General features: G+C 37.0%; 1 protein-coding gene across 1 annotated transcript in view; it reads right to left on the bottom strand.

Annotated features, from left to right (window-relative positions):
- Window positions 1-7,566: 7,566 nt before the first annotated feature.
- LOC108685427 (probable G-protein coupled receptor Mth-like 1) overlaps window positions 7,567-16,845 on the bottom strand; it is a 158,646-nt gene continuing 149,367 nt past the window's right edge. The window contains exon 7 of the mRNA XM_018190205.1: window positions 7,567-7,900. Within this exon, the coding sequence (XP_018045694.1) occupies window positions 7,567-7,900 (334 nt within the window). The remainder of the gene's footprint in view (window positions 7,901-16,845) is intronic.

Here is a 16,845-nt window from a genome sequence, read left to right as displayed (position 1 = left end):
TCAATTTTTTTTCGTTCTCTTGGAACATTTTATTCGTTAATTATGCAGAATTGAAAAAAGAAAAGATTGTTTTCATATTTTATATATATATATATAAAATTATATTTGTATTGGACTAAATCAACAGTTTCAAAAAGAACTCGATCTCTTCTTTAAGATCTGTTTCTTCATCAGAGACAATCCGCGATCGCAGACTTCATTTCATCGCATTAATTCTCGCGCAGGACGAATGTGAAACATCGCAGTGATTTATGCTATGGTAGAGTAATCTAAGTATGTTTAATTCGATCTAAAAAAAAAGAAATGTCGATTATATAGTAATGGTATTAATTATAATAATAATAAGAAATTAATGTAGTATCAATAGCATGACAATAATAACGAAGGATGTTATCTACAAGAGTGCGATGGCATATGATGAGCTATGAGTGCCGCCGTGTGACGGTGACTTGCTTATAAATATACGCACTTTTACAAATCGATAAATAGTGCAGTTCCTTAAATTATTGTGCATCGGACGCGACGTAAGAGAAGAACTACTCCGCTTGCGGCAGTATTTTACTGACGAATCGTTGTATGCGATGAAATATGTTAATCATTCTGTCGATTAATCCGATCGTTATTTTCTCTTAATTTTTTCTTTCAACGATGTTACTGTTTTTCGATACATTAATTACACACGCGGATTTTCCACACACACTAATTACACACGCACTGTCACGCAATTAATTAATTGCGGCACACACACACACACACACACACACACACAACACACACACACACACACACACACACACATACACGCACAACTTATATACTAACAAATAACTAATAACGTCGCCGATTCAGTCGCTTAATTTCCTTGTGTCGATACGGAATCAATTCCTTACGAGAAGGCAATTAATCATGTCAGGTTTTTTGATAAAGACAGAAAAGAAGAATTAATCGAGCCGCGACGTCATTTCGCAATCGTGAACGCTACAAAAAAAAAGGAGGAACTAACGAGATTTTCCAGGACTGAGTCTGATCGCGAATAATTCCGATTTGGCTTTCAAAAATGAACAAGTGAGTTTGCGCTTGTTACAGGATAATTTACATTTGTTATTTGAAACGTCAAGATTATCTGTTTTTACGAAAGAACGATGGAAGGATAATAATTTATTAAAACATTTGACATTCGAAATTAAATTGTGTTTGATTACCGAGCTTGAGATTGAAATCTATGTTAAAATTTAAAGATTTGAGAAATTAAGCTAAAGATAAATTTAATTAGCGAATACGCTTCTATCCCATAAATCGTTAACGACTCTGAAGCTATTTTGTGATTTTTTTTAAAGAGGTATTCTACTTTGTTGGGTAAAAAAATCGATTTTTTTACATTTTTTAAAATTCTTCTAGTCTGTAGCATATCTCTGTAAAGTTTTATAAAAATTCGAGACATTATAGAATGAAGAAGGCAATTTAGGCTATTTTAAAATATAAATGTTCGACTAATAAAAATTCTGAAAACAAAACGATTGCTGTCCAAGTTCTGAATCCTGGTGTAAATGGCAAAACAGAAGCCAATGGAACACTCGATTCTTTTGAATATGATGACTTACTTCTGAATGACGCAGTTGTAAAAAGAATTAACGAGGATCTAATGCAAGATGATTTATTACAGAGATGTCTTGGAACCAAAACAATAATGAATCATTAAACTCAGTGATTTGGACATTTGCGTCGAAATACATCCACTCAGAGTTATCATCAATATAGTCACGTATTTATGAAACGGAGGAAGATCCACTTTATGGCCCCGGAATTGCCGGATTTACTTAAACGTAAGTTACAAAATTTTATCATTTGCATAAAAATATCAATGTAAACTTTATAAATTTTCTCGAAATTAACGACCACGATTGAAAGAAAATCACTGTATTGATTAGTTCCAAATTTTAAGGGCTTATAAAATACACATTCATTTACTGTTGAAACTGACTTTGAGAACTTAATTTTTTATATTTTTTTTGCTCGAAAACATTTTTAAAAAATGTAAAAATCAAACTTTTTTTTAAATAAGTCATTTTATTTATTTATTGAGCGAAATTAATTATTTTAGTTCCAACGATAATCGCAAAGTCCTGATTGAAATGAAGTTTTATTTTTTTATTTCAATTCACTGGAAGATTTTAACTGGGAGAATGTTTAAATACTGGATAATGAAAGATTTCTAAATAAACGATTAATTTCAGAAAAAGCGCATATATAATAAATATATTGTTTATTTTTATTTTTAAGATTGTGAAGTCTGTTAATATTTGATATTTAAAAAAACAGCACTATAAAGTAGAATACCCACTTTAATACTTAAAATACTCACAAGTTTTTTTCACGGATTTAAAGGAAAGAATTTGCTCACTTCTTGTTACGTTGTATGCGAGTTGCATTAAATATATTCTTTTTAACTGAACTTGTATAATTCATTTTTTCTCTTTTCCAACGTGAAAAAAAAAAGAAGAAAGATAAATCATACAAGTCAATTAAAAAGAACAGGCCTATTGCTCGATTTCTAAGTTTTTGCATTTTTTGATGATATAAATAGAATAATAATAAAAACGTCAAGCAAAGTACTTTCATTCGGAAATCAGTCCCGGTTGGATCCCAGTAGACAAGGGACACACGTTTCAGTCTCTTCTTAGATGTACATAAAATACAATGACTTCCCTAATCTCTAATTCCTAATCACTAAATTTCGGCGTCAAATGAATTGTGAATCGCCAATCTCGTACGCCAAGGCTCGAAAACTCGGGCGAAATTTCGTTTATATAATCTTATATTCGATTACATCGTGTAATTAATTCTACTTATATCGGTTTCTAATCAGCAATCATAATTCCACGCGATTAAAATGCGCCGCCATTCTTTATGTATCATGTTACGAAACGAAATGCTTTGTCCTGATAACGATGTAAAACGATCCCGAGTATACTTTATCATGCTGCGATACGTCTGGATATAAAACAAAAATGACGCTGGTGAAAATTATATTCACGATTATTTCTCATCATGATAAATACATCACACGTGAACAGCTCGTGTAATTCGTTCACCGCTGTTTAAATGTATACTGAAAAAAAGTCTGGTAATAATAATTAAGCCTAGATGATAGTTGTTAAAAAGATAATTGTTTAGTGAAATAATTTCAATGAAATATAATTTAAATCGATTAATCTAATCAAACCAATTAATTTCTTTAAATCGGTTAATCTAATCAAACTAATTAAATTTTATTTTCTTAAATATTACCCTGTTTTTCTTATTATTACAAAAAATTTATTACTATTATTACTTATTCTTATTACTGTTATTACGTTTGGTAATATTTATTAGATGTTACTAATATGCTAAACAAAATACATTTGATAGTTATTACCAAATCTTTTTTCAGTACCGTTTATTTAGGATAAACAACAAACAACATGGAACGATGAAATCGTCATGGATAATTAATTATTAATCCTTTAGATGTGCGCAAACATATCGTATATCTAATTTATAATTAAAAATTATGTGATGAGAAAGCGAATATAAAAAAGACAATATAAGAAATTAATCAAAATCTTCATTACATTAATTTGACACTTTATGTTATTCCACGTTCGTTAATGTAGTCTGTAGAAATAATGAAACGCTTCATGAACGTTTCATAATACACATCGCATTAAAGAAATATCGTGATATTCTGTTGCGTTCCCGTCTCGTCGTAAGTTTTTTAAAAGTCTTTTTGAAAAAGTTTTTTTTGAAAAAAAAAAAAAAACGATTGCACGTGTCGCAGCTAAAGGGTCAAACTCGAGGAACCGACCAAGAGCTCCGTCGTCCAATTCCTCTTTGTATACTTGATTTGGCGTACCGAACGCCGCGTTTGGAAGGCATTTCAGAAGGCATTGAATTCCTAATGTGTATTGTCACGAGTTGACATCGATTACATGCCTTGACCTACCTATACATAATTCCGTTTACGCTTCGCGATTGTAAGCCCGGGCCTGATGCGAAACCGACGTCTCGTTTCGCTTCAGAGAGCGCCGGATGTGGAGCGATCTAGTTGAATTCTGAATCTCTTAAGAAGAGCGTATACGGAGTAATCATTGCTCCAGGCAAAGAGGATCTCGTTACATTAAAATCGCTCGAAAAATTGTAAAGCAGAGATCGACGATCGGTGATTCGTTGTACTATCGAGCGGCTATGTATCGTATAATACTTTCATAATACTAAGAAAAAAGACGAATTATTCAAAGTGGCAGTTGCGCGGTTTATCCTGATTAGTTTCATATACTTGATAAAGTACCTCTGGCAGTATATAGAGCTTCGCGGCAGTTCTTCTAGAATTCCCTTCCATGAAGTCCTTCCGCTTCCCTTGTCGGAAAATTAAATGAATACTTATAACGCAAAAGATATCAAACTGTCTCTCACATAAAGTGGAAACACGAATATTCTAAAAATTCTCCCTTAGAAACAAGAAAATATTTCGACGTTATACGTCGAAATACGTGAACAATTAAAATTAATTAATCGTTTAAAATTTTGAAAAACTAAAATTAATAAAACGCGTAGAAATAAATATTCTATCTAATTTCGTCATTTCGCGATGGTCATCAGTATAAATATATTCCGAAACGATCGAGTTGAAATCAATTCGATTCCTTTTACAGAAAAACGATCGGAACGCAGAAACGTTGCGTAAAAGGATCCACTCGCCGGACGGTCGCAGAAACGGATTATTCGTGTGCGAAGCAACGCACACGTCGACAAATCGCGTGTATGCGAATTGCGTGCGGAACGTTTTTACGTGCTGTACGCGCAATGCAATGAAGTTCTTTTTTTCATGTGCTCGGTATCGAAACAGGACCGTTCGACTGATCAGTGATAAATTGTGGCTCGGAAGCCACGATGTTGCATATTTAATACCACGACCGATCCGCCCAGACCCGGCTAATGACGTCGATGCAGATTTATGCTAAGGGAAACGGAAAAACGATTGCTTCTAGATTCGATAATATCCGATGAATAATGAAGTGAAGAGGACTCGGAAGGAAATCCGTGATGAACTCCCGATCGTCCTTTAATACGAGACGCTACGAAGGTAAGACTCGTTTCGTCACGAATTTTCGTATTCGAATCTCGAGAGAACATAATGATCATTAAGTTGAAAGAAACTGTAGTCTCTAGATTTTGCTCTCGTCGAACGTTAATTACGCTGTTACATCATAATAGATGTAACACGATACTTTCATCTCGTTCCAGTCTAAATATTTTGTACGAATAAAAATTGAATTATATTCTCGAAATATTTTAATAATATAATAATAGAAGATTACGTTAGATTACTCGTATAACGAATTATTGGTGTAAAAGATTACATTATCAAAAACTGGCCGTCGAAAAATTTGCCGTAAAATGGCAAAATTGTTTTAGAAAGCAAAACTGCCACGTAATAACGCGGCTACGACGCTCTATTGTTAAAAAATGATTAATCTCGAGGGAGATACTTGCGCTCGTCGCGAGCCGATATTATTAATATCAATGAATATCGTTGTCCGAAGAAAAAAAAGAATATTAATTCGCCTCGATCATAAATCATGCATTGTTTCTGCCGCTACCAAGGTCCGAAGAGTACGCGTCATTGTCTGTTTTAGTGGCGTAGAGCCATTACGAACTCTGATTTATGAACGATGCGCATCCGAATAGGTTCTCGAAGCTACGTAAAGAAATGTTCATAGCGTTCCTGGGCGTCAAGCGAGGGTAAATTCTGAACATCCTTTTTAGACAGACACAAATTTAAAAAATTTTTAAATAGCCTTCGGATCGTATTTAGGCAGCGATGAAGTGTTTGTACCGAACACACGCCCGTTATATTTAGTGATGAATATTCACGGTACATAAAAAACAGTAATTGTCTGAGGAACTCGCAATTAAAAGACATCAGAAAAGATCGAAATAGACGAGTGCCTTTTAAACATTTGTGTTGCTCGGATTAACACCCGTCGCCTCGAATGTTCTGCACTTCTTCTCGTGTCGTGCTCGTGATAGATACGTTGAATATATATACAGACATCTGTACAATGTCTCGTCGTCTAGAGTGCCTCGAGTGCGAAAGCATTAAACTCGAGCTAAAATATCGCGATTCAAAATCTCTGACGGATGATTCGGAATAAATTCGAAGTATCATATCTTTCTCGTGCGATTTCGTGAGTTCTCGATATTACATACGCTATATGGGAATAAAAAAAAGAAACATGTACACGAAAATGCTCTAAAATGAGATCGACGAGATATCGTAGCAAAGAGTTTCTGTTAATTGCGTACGGTGAGTAATAGCTTATGTCAGAGAAGATGGATCGCGTGGTGGTAAGTCCGGCAGAACCAAAACAGGAATGGACAATTAGCGTTCCCGTTCTTTCGTCAGCGAAATTTCACGATCTATCTTCGTCGGTGCAAGTGTATTCAGTTTTCAAATCCAATGATTAGAACGAAGTGTGTTTGCCGCCTGCTTCGTGCAATCTGATGGATTGTTGGCGATCAGCACCCGCTCGAACGAGACGGTCCGGAAGTTACTATCGAGATTTCAGATAATCGTATACGCGCTGTTGATTTTCCAAGTGTATTTCGCTCGACAGATGTTGCGAGACGATGTAAATTAACGACTGCACCGTCGAATAGTTCGCGACAGGAAAATCTTACGTGACTTACCTTATACACGCATTTATACGCTGTGTCATTCGTTTCTTTGTTGTACATTCTCTTTCTCTTTTTCTTTCTACGAATAGAAATCCGCATTTTCGTGCGCCATTTTACGACCAGATAGGACAAAGCGTAAATAATTCTCTTCGTATTCCGCACGAAATTACGCTATCGCGTTTCGCGAGAACTCAAACAGCGAGAAAGTACAAAACATACCTAAAATACGTCTGAAAGGCGTCTTAAATTCTTTCGGATATTCTTTAGACATTTCCCGGGCCTCTCTTGTACTCGCGTATTATTTGGGAAATGTCAATAAGAAAACATTTTCAGCAAAAGTTTCTCGACCTTTTAACAGGTCAACGACAGAAAACTTCTTGTCCAATTGATCCTATAATCGCGGAAATATCCTAATCGATTAGTCCGACGTTATTATATAGACGCTTCGGTCTGTATCAATGTACAGAGTTACATTGTGCGCAAAGCTTATCAATTTGCTCACGGAGAAGAAATACAGCGGAAGAGACGCAGTACCGTTTACTGCAGACGAGTCGTCGGCGCAAAGTGCAATCGCTGATTTCCTGGTGAACGGAGACCATTCATGGGACTCCATTACAATCATTTCGTTCTCCATGTAACTCTCCGTATAAATTTTCCTCGATGAAAACTTCTCCGAACAACGAATTGCAGCCGCGAGACGATCTCTCGATAGGTTCAATCACGGATTCAAATCGGATTGCTCTCATCGCGCTTATCGGCCGACCAATGCCAAATGTATTCGATGATTTTCACCAACAATCACTGATGAGAGACTTTTAAGTGAAAGATCGACTCGGAGGGAGAACCATTCTAGCAGATGGTTTCCAACGGTGCAGTTTTAGTGCTCGGATTTTGCGTTACGCTGTCACCCATGCTAGGCATCCCATGACTGGTTGTGCTGTGACCGTTACCCTGTCTCCCGGCGTTAGTTTGCGGGTTCCTGCTGACGAATCTCTTCAGTGCGGCTCGAACTTGCGGCTGGCAGCCAACCGCTGCAAAAATCAGTACTCCCTGGAAGGCGTTTATTAGATCGGTGAAGTACCAGATGTATTGCGGTCCGCCGACAGCCCATGAGACCACGTCGGCCACCCAAGTAACACCCATCACGATCACCAGCTTCATACATATGCGGCCTAACGTCGCTCTGAAAGTAGAAATTAACAGAAAAACTTAAATGCAAGATGTATAAACAGAAAATTCTTTCAAGAAAATGAAAAATGTTTACTTAGAATTCCAAGATAGCATACTTATTTACGTTCTTGAGAATTTTTAAGATAATATGACGATGATGATGATACAATTAAAATAAAATTATCCCTCTTAAGGGAGATCGAATGCGACCTGGCTTCGTTTATTTTACAGAGCATGCACTGTTTAACAGAGAAAGAAGTTTTATAATATATATTATTTATTTCTTTTTATTCATTTATTATATTGATTAGATGATCAAAACAGTTGGGTTGGATTCAATCTCTCTACTTTTTTGAAATTTCATCTTAACCCTAGCTGCACATACTTAACCTCAGCGCATCTTTCTAAATTGAAATTTTTTCGCGTTTCTAAATTTTTCGTTTTCTTTAAACCTATAAATTGAAGTTTTTTAATTCTATCAACTTTTACACATTATGGGCTTGTTCCTTAATCTTTAGACAGCTGAGAAAGCCACTTTTGTGTGGTTTAATCATCATTTTTGATAGTATTTTCAATACTAATATTATATTAAACAATTATATACATACTCCAAATATATAAAAAAACATAAGTATTGAAAAATATATAAAAATACATTAAAAAATTATAAAATTATAAAACAAAAAATAAAAATACAAAAAATAAATTTAAAAATCAAACAAAAAAGAAAAATCAAAAAGGAGCTATAAATTTTCTACGTCGTTAACTCTGGGTAATGTTAAAGGAAAGTTCTCTGCATAAGTCTATAATCGTTAATTTATATAATTTATATTAATATATTAATATATTAATTTATATTAATATATTAATATCGATATTGTCAATATTGTGCTTAGAGCTCAAAATTTTATAAATCTATGTTCAGAATTGGAATTAGCGATATCAACAATCCCCAAAACACACATTTTTTATATTTGATCGTAAGTTCTCGGTCGGGAAAGTTACTTTTGTGACTTTGCACAATTTTCAAAATTTTGCGCCATGTGAATGTTACTTATACAGTAAAAGTTTTGAAAAAAGAATCACTATTTTAATGAAAAAATGCCGGCTGTCTAAAGGTTAATCAATTCTCTATGGAAAAAAAATTAATTGAAATATATTCATTTTTATGGAAGCTACGTACACATAAATATGGATAGGGTCCTAGGGACCCCAGTGTGTGTATCAAGCGTGCAAAAAAACAAATGTGTGCTAGGATTAATATAAGAGGGTTAAGAATATGAAGAAGTACGGTTGTAGATTTCAGTTAAACATTCGGTTAGTACGCACGTGTAAACCAGAGAAGCCGCAGGCACAAAAGATCATGAATGAAATTGATTGTAATAGTCCGGTTGATATTTCGCTATTGTTTACGTTATGATCGTTGTGCTAGCAACGTCGCTGAATGCGATATTACAAGAAATTATTTATCGCGCTATGAGACTCTCTCCCTGACGGTCAATAAAGCAATCGTACGCTTCGCAACATATGACGTGCGTAATGAATGTAAATGGTACGCGATTAATTGACATTGTTTATTTGATATGCGAGACTGCGCTTTGTCTCGTTATAAATAATAGGCGATCAAATAATACGCGATTATAAATTTTCGCTTTCCTCATTGACGTTTAACTGTTGACTTTTCGAGAAGCTTCCGTTTCTCCCCCTTTTTGTCGGTGTACCTACAAAATATGGCTCGAAATTCGTCCCGCCGATTTTCGTATTGAAGGGTAGAAAAGAGAAATCCGCTATTATTCGTGGATTATTGCGAAACAGGCACTAGAAAAGTTTCGCTTATTGGACTATTATCCGTTATTAAACGATTCATATGAGCCTCGCGAATAAATGCACCCTCACACTGGCGCATTCGATGTATTGTACTATGCATCACATATACAGAATTGCCACAAATTCCTAATTCTAAAACTTTCACGACTTTTCCCTAATCTTTTCCAGACAAAATATTTCACGATTTTCCCTGCTTTCAATAATATTAAAATTCAATAATATTAAATTTGTTTTTATATTTTCATCTTGATTTGGAGACCGTCGAATATTTTGTTGAGAGAGCAATTCAAAGCAATGTAAATTATTATTAATGTTGCTGACACTGCTTGCATTTAAAGAGCCAACAAAAATTTGAATTTTTCATAAAATATTGCAAAATTCTCTAACTTTTCCCTAATATTTCTCTGATTTCTAATTTTGTAACAATCCTGATATTTGTATTCCATCACAGGAAACTTCGAAGTCAAAGCGTTATTAATGCGTCCTGTCAGAATATTCGCGGCCCGTAACACCGGACGGTATCGCAGAATTATGGCGTCGTAATGTCGCTTCGCGTGCGAGTCGACCGGCATGGCGTTATCCTGACACACCACATCGGTCGCAGTCACCGAGAATTCTATTTTCGTTGGCGTTGCTAATTATTATGAACGGACCGAGTGTAGTCACTCGGCTGTCGCGAGCGCGAACTCGCGGAGAGGAAATGAACGAGCATCGAAAATAACGTTTGAGAGGAAGAAACCTTAGGAAGGAATGAGAGGCAGGAACGATGAGAATGATGTTGAGAATAATTTGGAATCCCGTCTATTATTTTTTTTTTTTTGCGATAGACATGGCTGGAGTTTTCTGTGAAGACAATTTGGTACCTCGAGTCGCGAGAGTGTCGGCGAGCAGACAGAAATTGAAATAGCAGCAGTAAAGACTAAAACGCGTGATATGTCGTTTCAATTACGAGTCTTATAGCTTTAACAGTGTAGGGTGATGATATCATAAATAAGCGGTGAAAAGATTTAATCAAGAGGGGATCTAAACTAATCTGTATGCCTTTATTCCCGCCTTGTGTAAAGCCTAAGCATAAACGGAGGAATATAGAGCGATTTAAGTAATCGTTTGAGAAAAAAAATTTGTCTCGCGTATTTGAATAATTGTTGCGGATTAGGAATCTCACAGATATGAAAAAAAAGAGAAAACAGCCATTTAAGTAATAAAGATCCAGTTTGGACTTCAATTTCCTATTTGTTACGTATTCACATCACAGTCTTAAAAGGATACGTTGTTTAATATTATTTATAAAAATTATTCTCCATTTTGTGTACATATTTGTCGTTAAATTTTCTTGTATTCTTCAGCATTATTTGCGCGCAGAATGATATCTTCTTCTTTTTCTCGAAAGAGAACATAATTGGTGTAAATTATAAAATAAGTGACAGAGACACAGTTAAAGCTTAAGTACGAAATAATTACAACCTCAGGAGATACAGACTAAATGCATCTTGTTTCCATGGTGAGGCGCGAGGGATCCTGTTTTATAAATGAGGTAATATTACGCTTCCGTCCGTAGAAAGCGCTACGCGATATTATACCTTCGTTGGCGTGTCCGCGCGAAAATTTCAGATCACGAGCGAGCGATGTGAATAAACGAGGAAGGTTTCAAAACGTTACCGAATGAATGCGATACGATCGACCATGACAGCTGTCGCGCATCGGACAAAGCGCGACCGGAAGTGGGATGTATCGACTGGATGTGGAAAAGTACGATATAATTTGCACGAGGGTCAATATTACGCGCACGGCGAACAACAATAAACGGGAGAGAATTCCTACGGGAAGCGGGGAGCGTAGAATGCGAGTGAACGAGGTGGAATGGGTCCACACTCGGAAGCTCCGTAAATATTGAATCCTGCACTGTTCTGTGCCATTCTGTGCACGGTGGTCCAGTCCGGGTGTGTAACGCGAGACAATAAGGAGAAGGAACGGGAGAATAAATGAGAATGCGCGGAAGAGAAACGCGAGAGTTTCAGGAGGCAACGGCCCAACAAAAGACTCGAGGGAAGATGTTCATTATCTAGGATCGAGGGAAAGGGAAACGCGCGATTCGAACGATCGTCATGCGTGACTTCTTCCTTTTTGGCTCTCTTCCGAGCAAACAGACCGAATGAAGTCGTTACAAGATCTATACGTATGTGAGAAAATTCCATTTTCCAATCGCGATAGACAGAATCACGGTTTTTTTTCTTTTGCTGTTTACATTACGGATGGTTACAACTGATGGCTCAAGCGTTTTTGCACGTTGATCGTATTTCGCACGTCTTCGTAAATAATACGGTCTTTTCCACAGCTGTAAATGTGCTATAAAATGTGTGATGAGAAACCATTAAAGGAGAATGATCAACGTCACGTTTCGCGCTAATTATAAGATAAATTGCGATGAGCAGTGATTCTGCTGAGATTCCACACATTTATAGCGCGATGGAGCAGGAATCGCGAAGTTATTACCTCGTTTAATCGATGGATTAAAAACAGTGGATATTGAATGAGTCGCGCAAAGAGACGAGATAAACTCGGAAGATGAAAGGCGACGACGCCAAGAAGCGACGAGAAGGACGCGGATGAAAAACGATCTGAAATAGACAGCCACGGGAGCGTTTATGTGGGTTTATTCGTGGTTGCAAATAAATGTCAATCTTCGCGGACGGCAAGAATGGCGGAAGGTCCGCGAACTCGACGACGGAGTTAATTGACATGAGTAGATGGCGGGGGGGGGGGAGGGGGAGAAATTTGCGCGCTTGCGACGATGACTTGGAAAATATCAAATGTGGCTTGATGCGACTAGAAAGGGTCGACGACTTCGAATAAAATTTTAACCATCGCTGCACCGCGTGTTTACTCGTCATCAGGCGGCTTTCGAAGTTTCTTGACATTCGCGCAGTTAATCATTCATAAGCTATGCGGCGTACATTATTTTTAGACGCCACGCGAACGCTTGTGCTTTGCAATCAACGCAATTTGCCATGGTACTGTTAGAATGCAATCGTCGGAGGTGCCCTCTCCAAAGGGTCACGGTCTTTTTCTTCTAGAATTCCAACCAGGTGGTTTGCGACTTACGATATATGTATGACTTACGGAATATTACGGGAATATTAAAAAGAAAAAAAGGGGGTAGAGATATAGGGTTGATAAATATGAGTTACGAAGGAAATGTACAGCTGCAATCGCGTATATAAAAGTGTGTAATAAAACCTTTTGCCAACGTGTCTGCACTTGTAGATCTTGCTCACGATTCTCGGTACTTTCTTCCAAGAAACCCACATTATGAGAGACATGAAGGTACGATATAACGTGAGAAAATCCTTCTTTCCGCGATTTAAGTGCAAAGTCAGGAAGTGGCGGCTTAAGGACGACAGACGGACGAGGCAGGTATCGCAGAAATATAATGTCTATATAAGTATATTTATATGATTCTCTCTCTCTCTCTCTCTCTCTCTCTCTCTCTCTCTCTCTCTCTCTTTCTCACGTTCCCTACATGAAGACTATTCTCGCGCGGTCGCAAGTACAGAAATACCGTCGCGCGTTCTCGGACGTGTGGAGCAGACGTCGGCATAAAATATTTTTTGCTGGTGAAAATCCGCTATCTCGGTTCCGAGGCGAGGAACCGCGGAAACACAGATCTCCACTTTGCGAGACCGCGAGAGGAAAAAGAGTGGCGACGAAGACGTGAGAGCAAAGAGTGCATCGGACTTGACGAACTGGATCCGCACGTCGGATGACACTCGCCCTCTCGACAGTTATTGCGAGGGTTTCATACCGCTTTTATGACCCCTGCGGCCATCGTCGTGTCGCCTTTTGTCAGAAGATAATTCAAACCAGCTCCTCCTTCCTCCGGCAAATGTCAAATCGGACGTGATGTCTATACGTTAACTTGGCGCCACTCTGAAACCATCTGACCGGCCGCGTGGGCAGGCGTAGGTCGTTTTAAAATGTCAAGATCTTTTTCTCCATAAGTTTTTCTCTCGGGGATATATTGTATATACATTAAAAAGTTTTACTAAATCGTAATACATATTTCTTTGAATAGTACTAAGTAAACATTTGCTTACATTAAATAAATATTCACTCAACATAAAATAATTAAATTAATGGTTTTTATATTAAATAGATATATGTTTATATTTAGAGTATAAATATTTACTTTTCTATTCGAGCAAATATTTATTAAAATTTAATACTTTTTTAAAAAGTATATGTGCGTCGACGCACGTGGCAAATAAAAATTTGTTATTTGATTCTAAAGACGGCTATTACTGCGTTATAACATGTTTGTATCTAATTTGTATCGTAACAAACATTTATTACGTTCAGAACCATTAAAAACACCGACATTTATTTCGTTGTTTATGAGCGTATTTTTCTATTTTAATTTTGACGTGCATATTCGTTGCGTATTATATTTATAATCACAGTTTTTTTCACTGAATATTTTCATGCTTTAAACTGAAATATAACACAAAACATAACATAAAAAATGATAAAAATAATGATACAACTGCGCATATTTCAGTGGAAGGAATATCCGAGGAAGGAATATCCGAGGAAGGAATATCCGTTATTAGGATATTTATGTTATACTTTTCCGATGAAAAACAAAAATAAACTTGGCGTTGAATAAAAAATAATATTGTTATTTTCTCATAAATACCGTTATGAATGTATAATGTTCGTAGACTTTCGCAAAGCAATTTATCCACGTCGGGGTGTTCCGGAAACTATGCAAACGTACGTGATGAACGAAATCCGTTCGTTGAAGACATAGAACAAACTCGGGATGAGGCGAAATCTGCATATGCTATTACGTTTCCTTTTGCCAACAATGGCCGTATTGTGTTCGTGTACGTACATCACGGCGGGCAAATAGCGTCGTCGAAATCGCGAATTGGGATCGTCAATATCAATCTCGAATAGAGCGAGAGGATGTAAGCGGATCGAAGAGACGTCGAGCGAATGGAAAATAACGATTGCCTGATATCAGTCGGCTGGAAGGTAATAAAATAAACTTGCCTGCGCGTGCAAAGTCTGCGCTCTGTAAAAAGAATCCGTTCGCCTGTGCAAATCGGAAAGTACGAGATGTCAAATACCTTTCGTCGTAAAAAAAGTGAGAAATATTTTGACTTTCTAACGTCGAATCTCTCTTGCACGTAAGTCGTCTGCACCTCAACGTTTCACGTATCAAGTTAAATTACCTTGGTAAACTTGAAATTAAAGCTTACTTGTGAAGTAAAAGATAAAATTTCATAATTTTTCTAACTTTACTTTCAGTAATATTTTAAAATATTTTGTCTTAATTGGGAAATCGTCAAAAAAATATTATTAAAAAATCATTTAACATAGCAGTGTAAATTACTGACACTGTTTGCGTTTTTAATTGTTAAGTTGGAATTCCAAAACACTGCATAGATATATTAAATTTCTTTAAAGTCAAGAATTTTAAATTTCCAGAAAATTTCACAAAATTCCCTAATTTTCATGACTGTTATCATTTCCCTGATTTCCAGTTTTGTGCAAGCAACCCTGTATTTTTTCTAAGTTGTTGTTTACATATTAGAGCTCACATATTCGTATACAAAAGTCGAAATAACAGTTTGAAACTTCCGAGGATTTTCCTTGGCTTTCGCCACATGTCCTTTCATCTTCCAGTTATCCTTGATATTCAATCGAGGCGCCGTTCTTCGATGTTCAAAATAAAACTCCGTATTTCCATGAAAAACAGGAGATCGGGCATTTCGTCTGGGCCAATAAAACTTGATCGTTTCCAAGGTGTTAGTGTCGTTTCGCAGTCGCTGAAATGATCGGACGTTCCTCGGCGGCTGTGCGCAACGTCGCGTTTATTATTGTTGCATCGGAGCGTGTCGGAAATGGCCTGTAAACGCGGCTGTTGGCACAATTCCGGGATATTCCTAGAGTTATTGTTGGAGCATCGATATTCTCGCGTGTGCGCGTTATCGATACATTTCGTCTTTTCGCGAAGAGCAAATCGAAGCAATGCACTTCGTCTTCTGCGAAATCGTTCGGAATATTGTGAAAAGTCGCTTCTCGTTTGCGCGTTGTAACGAAACATTGAATGCTTCCGATGAAACGCGCTTATGATCGAGCTTATGATCATATTACTTCGATGTTCTTCGGTTCTTGCAGTTTCGTGCGCACGTTTTTGCTTATTTAAACATGAATTATATGGGAGATTTTCGTACGTCATGTGCAAGATGTTATAGGTAAAATTTTTGCTTGTTCCAAATCGAATTTCTAACAATCGTTCATTTTTACATGACAAAATATATTGCCTCTTGCACATGTCCAAGTATCACTTCACTTCGATCTTTAAATAGATCAGACAAATTGATCGTTCATTTGAATCGATTAACCAGACTCCGCGGAGCGAGCGAATCAGCCGGATACGAAGATAAGCAGATCTTCCAGTCCATCATGCAAACGAGTTTATCTGCATTGCGCGGTGGCAAGGTCGCGAGACTTTTAACTTTTATTGGTAACGGTAACATTCTTTGAAAACTGCAGAAAAAAACGTGAAGAGAATATTCATCAAGTTTCATGGCCGGACGTAAGGTAAATGTTTGCGCGAGACAAAGGCTGGTTGGTCGATGTCTCACGTGACGAACGTGACGTGTGTTTACAAATTTCTCTCGATCTCGGGAAGAAATTGCGCCGAAGGAATAAACGTTATTATTTTTCACCATGGAATGCTGGCAAAAGCCATATCCGTTGATTGCAAGATTGGCGAACGCCTCGAGAACTGGCTGGCAATGCCGTTCTGTTGAATTTAGGGGGGACCATCAGCTGGTCAATTCCGAGTCATGCCGTCTCGTTAATCCGATGGTTAATCCGACCAGATTGCAGGACGATTCTTCGTTAAGCCATCGATAAATCGGCTGGTTCCGAATACTCTTACATGGATATACTCGGAGGGACAATTCTCGCGGAACGTAATTAAATTCGTGCCACTCTGATCACAACATTTCGTGTCCGCTTTATTTAATTGTATTTCTCTCTAAAATTTTCAGAGTGAATCTCACTCTGAAAAATAAAATCACTCTTAAAGATTGAACATTGAGCTATTCTCAATTTTCA

Source organism: Atta colombica, unplaced genomic scaffold (assembly GCF_001594045.1).
Source record: "Atta colombica isolate Treedump-2 unplaced genomic scaffold, Acol1.0 scaffold153, whole genome shotgun sequence".
Taxonomy (NCBI): Eukaryota; Metazoa; Arthropoda; class Insecta; order Hymenoptera; family Formicidae; genus Atta; species Atta colombica.
Note: the sequence above shows the minus strand (reverse complement) of the source record. Positions and strands in the feature narration are given on the sequence as shown.